The sequence below is a fragment of the Microplitis mediator genome, chromosome 6 (assembly GCF_029852145.1).
Source record: "Microplitis mediator isolate UGA2020A chromosome 6, iyMicMedi2.1, whole genome shotgun sequence".
Taxonomy (NCBI): Eukaryota; Metazoa; Arthropoda; class Insecta; order Hymenoptera; family Braconidae; genus Microplitis; species Microplitis mediator.
In genome coordinates this window covers 5,734,219-5,750,710 of record NC_079974.1, presented here as the reverse complement: position 1 = coordinate 5,750,710, position 16,492 = coordinate 5,734,219, and the positions used below count along the sequence as shown (strand labels likewise).

Sequence of the window (16,492 nt, the reverse complement as noted above, 5' to 3'; positions counted from 1 at the left end):
ATCGCCAAAAAAAACATGTCCAAGTTGAATTGCAACTTAATTACTAAGCATAAGGTACATTAAGTCGGATTAATTTATACTAATTTATTATATATTTATATTTATATTAATAATTTTGATACGTGCATAAATCTTTGATATGAACGATATTTTTCGAACCAACCCGGAAAAAAATGATCAGGCCTGACCATGCCTGTTCATGTATGATCAGGCCTGAAATTAGACCTGATCATGCCTGTTCATGTATGATCAGGCCTGAAATTAGACATGATCAGGCCTGATCATACCTGTCCATGCCTGTTCATGTCTGAGGCGTTAAATACACTCAGGCCTGTTCATGGCCGTTCATGTCTGTTCATGCCTGACCATGTCTGTTCATGTCTGAAGCGTTATATGCGTTCAGGCCTGATCATACCTGACCATGCCTGTCCATGTCTGTTCATGCATGTTCATGTCTGTTCATGTCTGAAGTGTTAAATACAGTCAGGCCTGATCATACGTGTCCATGCCTGGTCATGTCTGTTCATGTCTGAAGCGTTATATGCGTTCAGGCCTGATCATACCTGACCATGCCTGTCCATGTCTGTTCATGCATGTTCATGTCTGTTCATGTCTGAAGTGTTAAATACAGTCAGGCCTGATCATACGTGTCCATGCCTGGTCATGTCTGTTCATGTCTGAAGCGTTAAATACAGTCAGGTCTGATCATGCCTGTTCAGGCCTGATCATGTCTGTTCATGGCTGTTCATGTCGGAAGCGTTAAATACAGTCAGGTCTGATCATGCCTGATCATGTCTGTTCATGGCTGTTCATGGTTGTTCATGTCTGAAGCGTTAACTACGCTCAGGACTGATCATACCTGCCCATGCCTGGTCATGTCTGTTCATGTCTGAAGCGTTGAATAAGCTCAGGCCTGATCAGGCCTGTTCATGCCTGGTGATGTCTGTTCATGTCTGTTCATAGATATAAAATTTTTTTGACCAAGAATCTATCACGTATAACCCGGGAAAAAAGGATCAGACCTGATCAGACATGAACAGGCATGAGTCTTAAGACTTTCAGTACTTGAAGTTCGTACGAGACCTATTTATCAACTCAATCTCTTAGGTCAACAGGTAACGAGGCGAACTTTCAAGCGCAAGGTCCACGGTTCGAATCCTAGACACTCCCATATTTTTTATTTTTAACTTCCCGCTAAGAAAATTGTAAATTTTCAAAAATTCGGGAAGTTATTGGTTTCGGTCCGATTTACGAAAATCGAATTTCCATCAGATGTCGACGTTTCGAGGTCCTAGGAAGCTATCCTGACTAATTTCACGATGATGTCCGAGTGTATGTATGTGTGTACGTACGTACGTACGTACGTATGTATGTATGTAAATATTCATAACTCTTGAACGGATGAACCGATTTTGATCGTTGAGGTGTCATTCGACGCGGCTTGTTAATGTCTTGAGGCCGTAGAAATTTGAACTTAATCGGTAGGGTGCGTTCAGAGATATTTCAAAAATAAAATTTTTTTAAAAATGTTTTATTTGGATAACTTCCAATTTGCTCGATGGATTGATTCCAAAATCTAATCAGCTCTAAAACTCTATAAGCCGCGTCGAATGCCACCTCAACCATCAAAATCGGTTTATTCGTTCAAGAGAAACCGTTGACGAAAGAATTCAAAAAAAATTTTTTCCTTGGTTTTTTTGAAATTTCTCAAAAACGGCTGAATAAATCAATTTCAAAATTCGACCAGCTTTAGAACTTGATAAAACGCGTCGATTGCCACCTCAACCATCAAAATCGGTTAATTCGTTCGCGAGATATCGTGGAAGAAAGAAATGCTAAAAAATGGTTTTTTACAAAACAATGGCATACAAAAGTATTTGCGAGCTCGAAGAGCTCGAAAATATATTCACAATAATGTTTTCGAGCTCAGCGAGCTCGAAAACAGCGGGAAGTTTTGGGGCTGGCCCGCAGGGTCAACTGACAGACCGATTTTTTTTTTTTTCATTTTTATAGAAATAATTATATATAATTGTATATAGTTATGCATAATTATATATAATTAGATAGAACCATTTTTTATAAATAATTGTTTTACCAGAATGGGCATGAACAGGCATGAACAGACCTGAACATGCCTGATCAGGCCTGGTCAGGCATGGTCATTTTTCATGTCTGATCAGGCCTGAAGACTCATGCCTGCTCATGTCTGATCAGGCCTGAACATTTTTTCCCGGGAACTCAATTAATTAGGACTTATGATGGCAACATTTTTTCAGAGTTGCACAATGATACCCTTTGAAAAAAAGCTAGTAGAGGCTAGTGAAAACTCATTTAAAATGAGCCGAAACATGACAAAACATGTTGCTGCCACATGATTTCCTCATGTTACAGCAACATGATTATCATGTAGCCGACACATGACAAATTATGTGGATGCAACATGATTCCATCATGTTTATTTACCAAAACTGCATCATGTTGCATTCACGATTTATTTTTTTCTGTGTACAGAAAAATAATACTATAAGCTTTACAGAATAGTTATTGATATATTATTTGATTTAAGTGGAAGAAATGTTAAAAAAATTTATATAATTTGGAACATTACCTATTGTACAGTATGGTGGAAGATAAAAAACATCTGGTAAGTCAATACATCCATCTATACATCTTCCATCATAAAAATTACAAATTGTTGGTGAAGTTAATGCACAATTACCACAATGCTTTTGACAGCCATATCCATAAAATCCATTTTGACATGCTATTTTGAGTAAATAAGTATGAAAAAGAAAGAACAATTGCTTTCATATGAAGCTTAGTATATACTAAGTGTATATCGATATAATAAAATTATGTACCTGAAGATTCGAATGTTCGTGCAACGTAAAAAATATTTTTTTTAAATAATAAAAAAATTTCCATTACCCCGCTAAATTTTGTACGGGAGCATATTTTTAGCCCCCCCCCCCCCAACCCTCCGAATAACCTCAAAAAGCTTCGTCAAAATAAATTGACTGGAACAAACCTTACGACACATCTTTATTAGCAGTGAAAAATAAAAAATAGTGTTTTTGAATATGCCCCGCTGGATTTTTTTTTTTTGAACTCCTACGCGGGGGATCGATTTCTACGTTCTAGCCAATTAATAACCCTTAAGATTAAAAATTGTACATTTTACTGTGGAGTAAGTGCGTTTTAATCATTTTCAAAGTTATGATTTTATTTTAATTTTAAATTTTAATGTTCACTGCGATTTTCATCCCGACGACATTGTGGCCTTAGATAGTTTATATTTTCGAAACTGTTTAATGTAGACTGGCAAACTATTAATATTTGTTGCTCAAAAACTCAGTAAGAAAATGAAACGAACCCTAATATTTCTGCATGGAAAAAAGAACTGTTGCTGCAACAGAAAAGTCCCGTAATATATCACAAGATCAGTCCTCTGTTGCTTCTACCAGGATTAAAGGCCAGTCCTGTTGAAGCCACAGGACGAGCCCTGCATTCGTAATAAGTAAAATAATATGAATTATTGGAGTTGAGAATCAATGCCGATAAAAAATATTTTTTGACAACATTGAGTAAATTCGATACCAATTATCGTTTGCTACTGTAACGGGGTAAAAATCTAAATTAAAATCTGGGTAAGCCAGAAGTTAGGGCTCATGTGTTTGCTCGCTAGACGTTCAGTAACATCGGGGAAGAAGTTGAATGTCATGCGTCCGTCGTCCGTTGTGGACCACTGTTCTTGCCATCTGCGAATGATTTCTTTTCTGAGGGAGACAAGGCATTCTCCGTCATCTGGCTGCACGGTCACGGATCCAAGGGTTGCCTGTTTGCCAGTTCGATTGTAACAGGCGCAACGTTCGTCAATCACAAGCAGAATGTGCACTGCCCCTGCAACTACACAAAGTCCCTCATACGATACCGTATTGTATGAACACGTCATCGTAATCAGGGCTCGACGTTGCAGGGCCCTAAGAGCCTTCCACTCCACATAGGTCACTCCAAATTGCTGCCGCATAAGTGACAACAGGCAGGAAGTAACCCCTGTAGATGGTGGACATAGCTGGAAAGCGCAGTCCACATTCAGTCCGTACGAGACGGCGTAAACGACCAAAAGTTTTGTCTAATTTCGCACACCTTGTCTTTATGTGTGTGATTGGTTTGAGGTCCTGGTCAAAGTGTACCCCTGAGTATCCAACGCTCTTTTTGAATGCTATTTTTGTTTTACTTATTACGATTTTCGGTGACTTTGAATCATACTTGGGCTTTTTCTGTCTTTTCGCTTCGTAGGGGTACGGACCTTTGTCCTTGCGTGGACTTCGTCGGGTGTAATCTCTCTTGAGGAATATCGCTTCGGTCTTGGACTCCAACAGCGTAAGTTTCGCGGAACGACACCATTCCAGTATCGAATCTACCGTCCCTTGTACTTTTCTTTCAATGTCCGCGCGTGAGGTTCTTTCTATGATGACGAGGAGGTCGTCAGCATCGGCTACAAATTTACTCCCGTGTTCTGATAATTCTAATTCCTTAAGCAAGTCATCGAACATAATGTTCCAAAATAATGGCCCCAAAACTGATCCCTGCGGACATCCCCTTGTTGGCTTTTTCTTTTCCCTCCCGAATCCCCATGACAATGCGACTGTCCTATCCTCAAAGTAACTCTGTACTATCTTGTAAACATTTTTGGGGCATTCCTGTTTCTTTAAACCCTCGAGTACTCGCGGCCACCACACGTTGTCAAAGGCGTCAGAAATATCGAAGAGAAGTCCGATTGCCAGATTAGGGGACTCAACAGGAGCTCTATGAAAAATCCAACGCGATATGTGATTTTTTGTTTTTCTTTTAATCGTATACGATTATTTTTCACAAAGTTACAGTCTTGCAAAAATCACTAAAAAATTTCTAAAATTTTTCTGTTCCGTTAATTTTTTGCATTAGTGTATTTTTTTGGTAGAGTGAACGTTCGGAACTTAAGGTACATATAAAAAATTGATAATACTTACAGCTATTACATTTTTGCCCTTCATGACCTTGTATACAGTAACAACTATGTTTGTCACATATTGATACGAAACTGCAATCATCGTCAAAATATTCATTACAATCAGTCATACAATGCGGTCCAATACGTGATTCAGGACACAAGTGAAGATTATCTAATTGAAAACATCACATATAATTATAATGTACTAGTGCTAAATTGTCTAAATAGTGAAATCACCTGATCATTTTTCTTACCTATTGGAATTAAATTTTGGGAATCAACTGTAAGTACTTGAGGTTCATTATATGAAAACTTTTGACATGTAATATTTGGCCAAACATCATCGCTATTATTAATATCATCACTGTTCTGATATTCACTGTTAATTTGCGTAGAGAGGGTCATTGATATTTGATGTTCTAAATCTGTATCATATAAATAATACTTACTTTAAATTATATTTTATCCCTAGCGGATTGGTTAAACAGACTAAAAAAGGTTTTAATTAAGATTTCGGTTTATATTAAATTTCAACAGGGTTTATCGTTAGTTTCAAAAACCTATTTCAAACTTAATGTACATAAATTTAATTAATCGTACAAACTGTAAGTGTTAACCGAATTCAAACTTTTTTTAAACTGAATAATATTTCATAATTATTCAAACTAAGTTTGAATAGTGTTTATCTAAACCCTCGTAGATTTGAATCGCGGTGGAAACACGGTGAGTTTGTTCCATTTTACCACCGGGTATACACGGTGTTTTCACTGTGATTACGCGGTGGATACAGCGTGGAACCACGGTGGTGAAATAGCACAAAGCCACCGTGGAATCACGGTGGATACACCGCGTAATCACAGTGGATATACTGTGTATTGCCGGTGGTGAAATGGAACAAACCCACCGTGTAACCACGGTGGATCCACGGTGTTTCCACCGTGATTCAAATCTGCGAGGGAAGTTTTGATACACCTGTTTATCATCGGTTTAAGTAGAGTTTAAAACGAGCATATTTTCTGTACACGGAAAGAAAATTATGGGAACTTGTGCTATGCATTATGGGAATAGTTCCCACTCTAGCAGATCGTAATTACGGTAAATTACCGTAATTTACCGCAAATTACGGTAAAATACCATACTTTTACAGCAATTCACCGTAAAATTTGCGGCAAAATTGCGTTTTTTACCGCAATTTACCGTAATTTACGCTATTCAGAAGAGTTACCGTAAATACGACATTTTACCGTAACTAACGGCAAATTACCGTAATTTGCGGTAATCTACCGTAAATTACGGCAACTTACCGTAAATTAGTGTAATTTACGGTACATTTGCGGTAAATTACGGTAATTTACTGTAATTCGAATCCACTAGGGCATGAAATCTTTTTATTAGTCTTATTACTTAATACCTGTTGATTTAGATGTCAAACATTCACTTATATTAGCAATAGCCCAGTGATGTTGATCAATACTTGATATCTTAGTTGAGTTTGTAATAATTTCTAAACTAAATGGATTCTGAAATCCATCGACATTTGAAACATTGAAACGGACATATTGCCACATCGGAAGCTTATGGTCAACTTTTTGTCTTACAGTTGCGCTTGAAAAAGTTTCCGTAAGTATTTGGGTATTATTACTGTCAATTAGTTTTACAATCAATTGACAGTCTGCACACAGACCGATTAGCATGTCAACACAAAATTCTGAAAAATAATCAGTTGACAGTGGTGGACTGATTAATTTGGTATCCAGATCAGTTGATAGAACATATTGATCTTAACAGACAAAAATATATTTTATTTGAAAGCTATGTATCAATAATCAATCATCAATCCGATAATGATAAAATGATACTTACATTGATGAAAACGATATAACATTTTATATGAAGGATTTGGATTTCCATAAAATACCAAAAAATTTTCAATAGTTGAATTAGAAATAGTATATGATAAAATTAATTCATGGGGATTAAATAAGTTTATACTTTGTGTTTCTTTATCCCATATAATAATAAAAGTTTTCCACTCAAAAGCACTTAATGGAGAATGCTAAAAGAAATGACTGCGTCTCGATAAATTTTTAAACTATAAATTTAAACCATTAATTTATTTCGGAAAGGATCGGGTGGGAAATTTCCGATATATTAAGAACAATAAACTGTTTTATATTTAGAAAAATTTTCACGTTATTTAAAAAATTATGAAAAGATTAAATGAATAATCTTATAGAAAAAAAATATAATATTTTGCTTTTTTACTTGTGTTATTGAAGCTCGAAGGATACGGCAATCAGGATATATGGCTGAATTTTCTAATGGTATTCCTTTTCTACATTCCCTAATTCCAGTGATGGTATTATTCCAACCGCCAATTATAAGCCAGTAACAGAAATTGTGCTCATAATCTTTGTCTTCACACAACAAGAATTGTGCATTAGCGGATCCACGAATAGAAACTACTAGAGCCCCATTTTTACGTAAAATTGTATAATATGGACTGTCATCTCTATAGAATTCAACAGGATGGTAGTCCGTATCACTATCAGAAAGTTTAGAATATTCTGGGAAGTCTGCATAAGAAAAAAACATTATTATATGTTGGATTCTCTGTACAAAAATCAATCTTTATTCTTATATATATTTTATTTAAAATACTTCTCTTTACTAAATATTCTGTTCGAAATAATATTTCGAACAGTGTTGCATTTAAGTTGTAGTATATATATTTAAGTTGAGTTCAAAATATGTATATATTTACTTAAGGAAAAGAAAGCTAGCATGGATCAAATTTTCTGACCTTAGGTACTTGGGTCGACGAGAGATTCCAAGTAAATTCAAGGCAATATGTTTTTCTTCATTTGCACTCATATATATATATTAGGGTGGCGCAAAAAAACCGACTATTTTTTTTTTTTCCATCTCGCATGAAAATTTGTTGGTTTACGATGTTTTAAGAAGCCCTTCCAAAAATCAGCTCGATAAAAAATTTTTAAGAGGTCGCTCACGAATTTTGAAAATATCAAAAATGATCGAAATTCGGATTTTTATTTAAAAAATTTTTTTTTTCTCGTGGCAGCAATAGTTTATATTTGTAAAATCATGACTATGCTGAAAATTTCAGCCCAAAATATAAATATTTAAACGGCGCTCAAGAATTTTGAATGTTTCCGAGCGCAGTCTCTTGGACGTTTTTGAGCGACCCTTAAATATTAATAATAAAGCTTCTCGATTTTTTCACTATCAATTTGCATGACAATGAATGAAAATATAACCCGAGAAATAGAAATAATAAGTTATTTACATACTTTTTTATTTTTTAATCCAATTTGTAGGTTTTTTCGCTCATTCAAAACTTACCAAATTTTATTGTTTAAGACTGTCCTGTATATTTTTGGATATGCAAAAGTTATATTTAAGTGAAATAACAATAATTGAGTTATAAAAACTAATTCAAACTATTAGTTACATATTATCAGTTAATATTCGAAATTCTTGAGCGCCGTTTAAATATTTATATTTTGGGCTGAAATTTTCAGCATAGTCATGATTTTACAAATATAAACTATTGCTGCCACGAGAAAAAAAAAATTTTTTAAATAAAAATCCGAATTTCGATCATTTTTGATATTTTCAAAATTCGTGAGCGACCTCTTAAAAATTTTTTATCGAGCTGATTTTTGGAAGGGCTTCTTAAAACATCGTAAACCAACAAATTTTCATGCGAGATGGAAAAAAAAAAAATAGTCGGTTTTTTTGCGCCACCCTAATATATATATATATTAGAGTGGACCAAAAAAAAAAAGTTTTTTGGCTATTATTCCAAAAGCTTCTCTAAGGTATAAAAAAAAATCCCTCCAAAGCGCAGCTTGATATCTCAATTCTTCAAGAAGCTCAATACATTTATATTTTCCCATTTAAATAACACGTAAAAAATTTTTTTTTACGTTATCATCCGGTAAAACGACGAAAAAAAATTTTTTCTGTATTTTCCATCAATCACCCTTGTAGGAAATTTAATTCTCTACAAAAAAGTATTGAAATAGTTTTTTCGTAATCCTAACGGTTAAAAAGTTATTGAGCTTTAAGTACTTGTACGCGACATCAAAACCATCATTTGTTTTTAAACCGATTGATTCAATTAAGCCAGACACATTTGATGCTTCTATATCTGCTGATAGATATCTAAAACATTTTGAAATCGTTTCAAATCACAACGGATGGACAGATCAAATTAATGCATCATACTTAGGAGCTTTATTGAGAGGAAAAGCTCAAACAATTTTAGAAAAATTATCGTCGGATGAATTAAAAAATTACGATAAAATTAAAGAAATTTTAATATCGCGATTCGGAGAAAGAAAATTTTCTTATGTTTATTTAAATGAATTACAAAATAAAAAACAAAAATTTAACGAGTCTCTTGACAGCTTTGCTGAAACAATAGACAAACTTTCTCGCCTCGCGTATCCCGATTTAACAGATGATATGATTGAACGCCAATCTTCTCAACAATTTATTAGTGGGTTACTAGACAAAAAATTACGATATTCTTTAAGATCCGAAAAAATTTTTACGTTAAATAAAGCTTTAGAAAGAGCTTTAGAATTAGAATCAATTTCAAAATTAATTGACAGTGAGGAAAGAAATAAAATTCACCCAAATAATAATTTTAAACAATTAGATAATTATAAAACTAATTTAAAAAGAAAGCTAGAATTTGATAATAGTGATCGTAAATGTTGGTATAGTCCTTAAGAGAAATCTGGCAGTGGACCCTGAATGGCCACACTGTAGACGTTGCTGAAGAGTTCCCGAGATTCTGAAAGAAGTCTGGCTGAGGACTCTGAACGATCTCGGTGGTAACGTTATTCGAGGGATTCCCGGGATTCTATAAGGACTGGAAATGTTCTGGGTTTGAGTATATTAGCTGAAGGGAAGTCTGGCTGTGGGCCCTGAACGATTAATCGTTGCGGGGTTCCCGGGATTCCTCAGTCATTGATCGGAGACTGGATATTTCTTTTGATCTAAGTGAGCTCAACGAGGATCAAAAGTTTGATTCTGAGGACTTATCAATGGCTAAGAGCAACCTGACTGGAGCTTTGGGATCCATCCGGAGTTGACACAGTCGACATTTCTCTTTTGTTGATGGCCACGACTTCTGAGAGATAGGTGGATGCCCTGGAGAGTTTCCGAGGAGCTTTTAGGGAGAAAAATGAAATTCGTTGCAACGTGTGTTATTCAGAATCATTGGTATGTTAGCTCGAGATAACATATCGGAGAATGGTCTGGATGAATCGAACGGCAGAACATTGAGCATATAAGATCAAAATTATTGAATTGATCACGATAATGAAAGTTTATAATTAACAATTAATAAATAATAGGATGAAACGATAAATATATTTAGCAATAAAATTTAATAAAATATTGGAAATACTCGTTTTGTTTGTTTACTATGTGCAGATAATATTTCCAATTTCATTGGGGAAGGAGAGAAGGAGTCCATTCCTAGTCCTTCAAGGAGGAGAGGAAGGAGTTCCTGTTCCCATCCCGTACCTGATCCCATTCCCATTGAAAGTCCATTCAATCAAGAGGAGGGTTACATTTTAAATTTTATTTATTTTGATTCGTTGAATAGGAAAATAGAGTCACGTGCACTGATTAACTTCTTAGCAGAATATTTTATTTTTTTTATTATTATCAATTCTTAGCTCAATTAAACTATAGACTATTTCTTTATTTTTTTTATTATCTTTGCGTTAGCCTACAGGGTTGTTTTTGGGCTATGGTGTTTTTTTCCCTGTAGGGTGATAGATAGGGTGTGTTGGGACCATAGCGGAATCGAACGAAGATTGTAAATAGTTTTAATTTCAATTAAGTTCGATTCTTCCAACACAAATTTTATCGGGACGATAATTTTATTGAGAAGGGGGTAGTGTAACGAATGTGAAACTGATCTTTTAAATATTTGAATAGCTAGAAAACAAATGCCTTCTTCTCTTGTTTTATAGATTCGCGACAAAAGTCAGTCAGTCTTATATTGACAACTAAACAGCAAACATTGTATCTCAATAAACTATATTGCTCTCTCTTGCTTTCTTTTACTGCTGTTAATTGTGGTGTTATTATTTATAATTTAAGTGTGTTATCATTGTAGTGTATAAGTGATATTAATTTAAGATACCAATCACTACAATATATATTAGACTGGGCCAAAAAAATCGACTATTTTTTTTTTTAACGATACTGTGGAAATATTATTTGGGATGACAAAAAAAAATTATTGTGAAAATTTGAGCCCTTAATTTTGATATTAAGAGGTGTATCATCGCAATTTTTTATTTTTTTTTTAAGAGCGGGTTTTTGTCTCATAACTCTCAAACCATCGAGATAAACGAAATCGACTCAGATACATTTTTTGAAGGAAATTTAATGCTCGACAAAAAAGGTCTGATTGAAATTTTTTGTCAGATGAACCGTTTCCTTATAATCATGCTTTGAACGTTGGTATGATTTTAAAATTTGATTGTTCAACTTTGGAATTTTGTAATTCATGTAAAAATAAGTTTCCGGAAAAAGACAATGAATATTCTTGAAGGAAATTGAATGCTCTACAAAAAAAGTCTCTTAACAATTTTCGCTAAATTCACTCCTTCAAAAGTTATTCAAGATTATTGAAGTCCTTTTACATAACTTCAACCTTGAACCTTCAATAAATTGATTTGTTTCATTCACGATTACTATACCTAAATTCCCAACATTAAATTTAAAAGTTAACTATAGTTTTATTAAAATGAACTTACTTTCCCATCGAATATCAAAAACAGGACCCATAGGATTTCTAAACGAATATACTACCTCCCACTTTGAATTATTTATCCATTGCGAGAAACATTTAAAATCATACATTGAAATTTTACACTTATCTTTAAGTTCTTGATTCACGATAGACTCTAAAAAATAACATGATTATAAAGATTAAATAACTAATAAATAAAAATTGTTTCAATATTAAATTTTTACCTGGCAATATGTTATCATCCTCTCTTTGAGTATTGTTATCTAAGACATCATTCCAAATAATTGCATCCATTGGATTATCACTAATGCAAAGCATTTTTTTAGTTTCATATCGTAAATAATAATTATAATGATCATTGATAGTGATTTGTTGACGAAATACTTGTAAATTACTACTAAAAACAACTACAATAGTTGTAATAAAAACAGTCAACAGTAATGGTAACTTCATATTTTTTTTTAATTTACAATGATACTATTTTAGGATCTAACACTTTGTGGTCAGCGGGTGAGATATGATAAATTTTTTTTTCGAGCATACCCATAAATTCGAATTTAAACACATGAAAAAAAATATATCCAATGTGAATTGTAGATTCAATTTACTCATATAAGCCGATTTTCTATTAATAAATAATATTCGCCGCGTCGTTGAGCCAACGATGGCTGTAATGAGTAGACTAAATGTACTTTGCTGAAAAATTTTTTTTTCTCAGTGATATATATTTATAAAAAAAAAAGAAAAAATGATAAAAAAAAAATAAAGATTGTATTAATAATTGTCTATTTCGTGGAAAGAATAAGTTGCCTTATTTCAAAATTGAGATAAACGTTTCCGATGACTTTATCATTTGAACGCTTACAATGCATATGATAAATAATTAAACATAAGTTGATAACATTCATTACAGAATTTTTATTTTATACAATATGTAACAAAAAGATTTTATACTTATATCAATAATTCAAAAAATAATTGTAAAATTTATAAAAAAATTTAGGTAATGACTTAATTTGGGTCATATAAAAAATACCGAGTGTTTTACCATAAAACCACAAAACAGATCAGTTCCAAGCGGAAAACTCATAAATGTCGGCAGAAATATTATCTAATAAAGATTCTGGGCAAGGTGATTCACGATTGACTATAAACTATTACATCTAAGAATTGATAATCTAACAAGACTTAATCCTGTCTAACAACGTAACAACGTTGAAAACTTTGCTAAGTTACAGCTAATAAACTACATTTTTGCTGTATGCTATTTATATAGCCCGCACGAAAAAATTTCTATTGTAGCAAAATAGTCTATATCCCGCTTATATCTTTTATTGTCGTATGTGTGCTATTTCGTCGGTATTTATTCCCGGATATATCTTTTTCCCTGTAGGAAAATCTTAATCGAATAATAAAACTATCCCAGGAAAAAATGATCAGACTTGAACATGCCTGTTCATGTATGATCAGGCCTGAAATTAGACTTGATCATGCCTAATCATATCTGTCCATGTCTGTTCATGTCTGATGCGTTAAATACGCTCAGACCTGATCATACCTGCCCATGTCTGTTCACGTTTGAAGCATTAAATACGCTCAGGCCTGAGCATACCTGTCCATGCCTATTCATGTCTGTTCATATCTGATGCGTTAGATACACTCAGGCCTGATCATACCTGTCCATGCCTATTCATGTCTGTTCATGTCTGGTGCATTAAATACGCTCAGACCTGATCATACCTGTCCATGTTTGTTCACGTTTGAAGCGTTAAATACGCTCAGGCCTGAGCATACCTGTCCATGCCTATTCATGTCTGTTCATGTCTGTTCATTTCTGATGCGTTAAATACGCTCAGGCCTGAGCATACCTGTCCATGCCTATTCATGTCTGTTCATATCTGATGCGTTAGATACACTCAGGCCTGATCATACCTGTCCATGCCTATTCATGTCTGTTCATGTCTGTTCATTTCTGATGCGTTAAATACGCTCAGGCCTGAGCATACCTGTCCATGCCTATCCATGTCTGTTCATATCTGAAGCGTTAGATACACTCAGGCCTGAGCATACCTGTCCATGCCTATTCATGTCTGTTCATATCTGATGCGTTAGATACACTCAGGCCTGAGCATACCTGTCCATGCCTATTCATGTCTGTTCATATCTGATGCGTTAGATACACTCAGGCCTGATCATACCTGTCCATGTCTGTTCACGTTTGAAGCATTAAATACGCTCAGGCCTGAGCATACCTGTCCATGCCTATTCATGTCTGTTCATGTCTGTTCATTTCTGATGCGTTAAATACGCTCAGGCCTGAGTATACCTGTTCATGCCTATTCATGTCTGTTTATATCTGATGCGCTAAATACGCTCAGGCCTGATCATACCTGTTCATGCCTGTTCATGCCTATTCATGTCTGTTCATATCTGATGCGCTAAATACGCTCAGGCCTGATCATACCTGTTCATGCCTGTTCATGCCTGTCCATACCTGATATATGGGATTACATTTAAAATCTTAGTTATAATTAAATATAACTAACTTAGTTATAATTATATATATCTAACGTAGTTATAATTATATATAACTTATGTATAATTTCACATAACTATAAATTAATAATTAATAAATTAGATATGAAACTTTGTTGACTCAAAATCTAGCATGTATAAGATTTTTATTACTCGAAGTTCATACGAAATTTACTTTTTAAGTCAATTTCTTAGGTCAACGGGTTGCGGGTTAAACTTTCGAGCGCGAGGTCCCCGGTTCAAATCCTGCACACGCCCGAATTTTTTTTATTTTTATAGAAATAATTATATATAAATGTATATAGTTATACATAATTATATATAATCATATAGGACCATTTTTTATCGATAATTTTTTTACCCGGCTGGACATGAACATACCTGATCAGACCAGGCATGGTCATTTTTCGTGTCTGATCAGGTCTGATTATTTTTTCCCGGGATTTTATTAAAATTTCAAATATTATCTTTGTTAAAAAATGATATTTTGAAAACTGATTGGTCGAATTGATGAACCATACATGCTATATTTGTAGTCTAATGATAAATTTTAAAATTAATAACGGATAAATAATTTTGAAAATCAAAATTTCAAATGCAAATATTTATTCATTTAATATTATTGAATTTATTAAGAGTCGGTTGTATAAATAAATTTTATAAAGCATATATCTATTTTAGAATTTTTATTCAAACGATTATTGTTATTGTAGGTACAAATATTGTATAGTTTTTTTATATACTAATTGTTACCCTATCAGTAGCACACGGTATTGCATACCTCTAACACGAAGCAAAGAGGTTGAGCGTTACTATCGACCTGACAAGGTCCCACGACTCACTCACATTTAATCTGTGGTTCAAAAACATATAAATAATACATGATCAAGATATCTCGAGAACGACCTGACGAAAAAACCAAATTTATTTTTCTTTATCTTCGGAATCATATACGGATTGATAATTTAATTAGTATCATTGGAAGAGTTGTGACTTGAATTTCTGCTTTTTCGTAGTTAGAACTTTTTTTTTTTTTTTTTTTTTATTATTGAATACAGAAAAAAAATTGTAGGACCCCTGATTAAACAACTGAATTCGATCGAATTAAAAATTTTAATTCTGTTATATTCTGTTGAATTCTGCAAAACAAACTTCAACTGAATTGAAAATTTGAATTTGAAGTAAACAGAATAAAACCGATTTAAAAATTTCAAATTCGTTTCAATTCAGTTTAATTCGGATTCAGAACCAGAAATTGGAGAATTATTTTCGAATTAATCAGAATTAAACCGAATATAATTATTTAAATTCGTTTAAATTTGGTCAAATTCTGGTGTTACTGCCGAATTAGACAGAATTCATTTTTAAGTTAGGTACCGAATTAATAGAGTTTATCTGAATTAAATAGAATTGAAAATTTAATTCTGTTTAATTCGATTGAATTCAGTTGTTTAATCAGGGACATCGGGGTATTGTAGGAGCTAGCTCAAACTCTATTGCCTCCATGTAGACTCTATTTGGGTAGTTAAATATTAAAATAGGTTCTAAATTTTGACTCGAGAAGGAATCATCAGGACTTCAAGCGGCACAAAAAAAAATTGTTGACTTTATGTTAAATTTAAAACGACAATTTGTTATCATGAATTTAAATTAACCAATCGTCAACTTGAATTCAACAAAACAATTTTTTTTTGTGCCGCTTGGGACTGTTGAACTGCACTGTGGGCATCTGACATGCTCGCGCATCTTTACCCAGTGAACACATGACCTTCATATGACGTCATAGACAGGTCATATAGAGATCATAAAATTTTCACATCCCTAACGGACCCAAACTACGGTAAATTACGGTAAACCCACCGTAAATTACGGTAATCCACCGTAAAATACCGATTTACCGTAAATTACGGTGGATTTACCGTAATTTACGGTGGGTTTACCGTAATTTACGGTGGATTTACCGTAATTTACGGTGGATTTACCGTAAAATACGGAAATACGGTAATCCACCGTAAATTACGGTAATTCGGTAATCCACCTGAATTTTTTACGGTAGATTTATCGTATTCGACGGTAAATTTACGGTATACCCGCCGTAATTTACGGTAATCTACTCGAATTTTACGGTAGATTTACGGTAAAATTACCGTAAATTTACG

At 33.7% G+C, this 16,492-nt stretch overlaps 1 protein-coding gene across 2 annotated transcripts in view; it reads right to left on the bottom strand.

Moving 5' to 3' along the window:
- The window catches only part of LOC130669842 (uncharacterized), a 28,120-nt gene extending 15,640 nt beyond the window's left edge, over window positions 1–12,480 (bottom strand). For both annotated transcript variants that reach the window (XM_057472951.1, XM_057472953.1), the window contains exons 1-8: window positions 12,023–12,480; window positions 11,803–11,952; window positions 7,259–7,569; window positions 6,857–7,049; window positions 6,405–6,773; window positions 5,248–5,418; window positions 5,013–5,165; window positions 2,609–2,764 (exon numbers count right to left, since the gene is read on the bottom strand). In XM_057472951.1, coding sequence (XP_057328934.1) covers window positions 2,609–2,764; window positions 5,013–5,165; window positions 5,248–5,418; window positions 6,405–6,773; window positions 6,857–7,049; window positions 7,259–7,569; window positions 11,803–11,952; window positions 12,023–12,251 — 1,732 coding nt within the window. In that variant the 5' untranslated portion in view covers window positions 12,252–12,480. The remainder of the gene's footprint in view (window positions 1–2,608; window positions 2,765–5,012; window positions 5,166–5,247; window positions 5,419–6,404; window positions 6,774–6,856; window positions 7,050–7,258; window positions 7,570–11,802; window positions 11,953–12,022) is intronic.
- Between the last annotated feature and the right edge of the window lie 4,012 nt (window positions 12,481–16,492).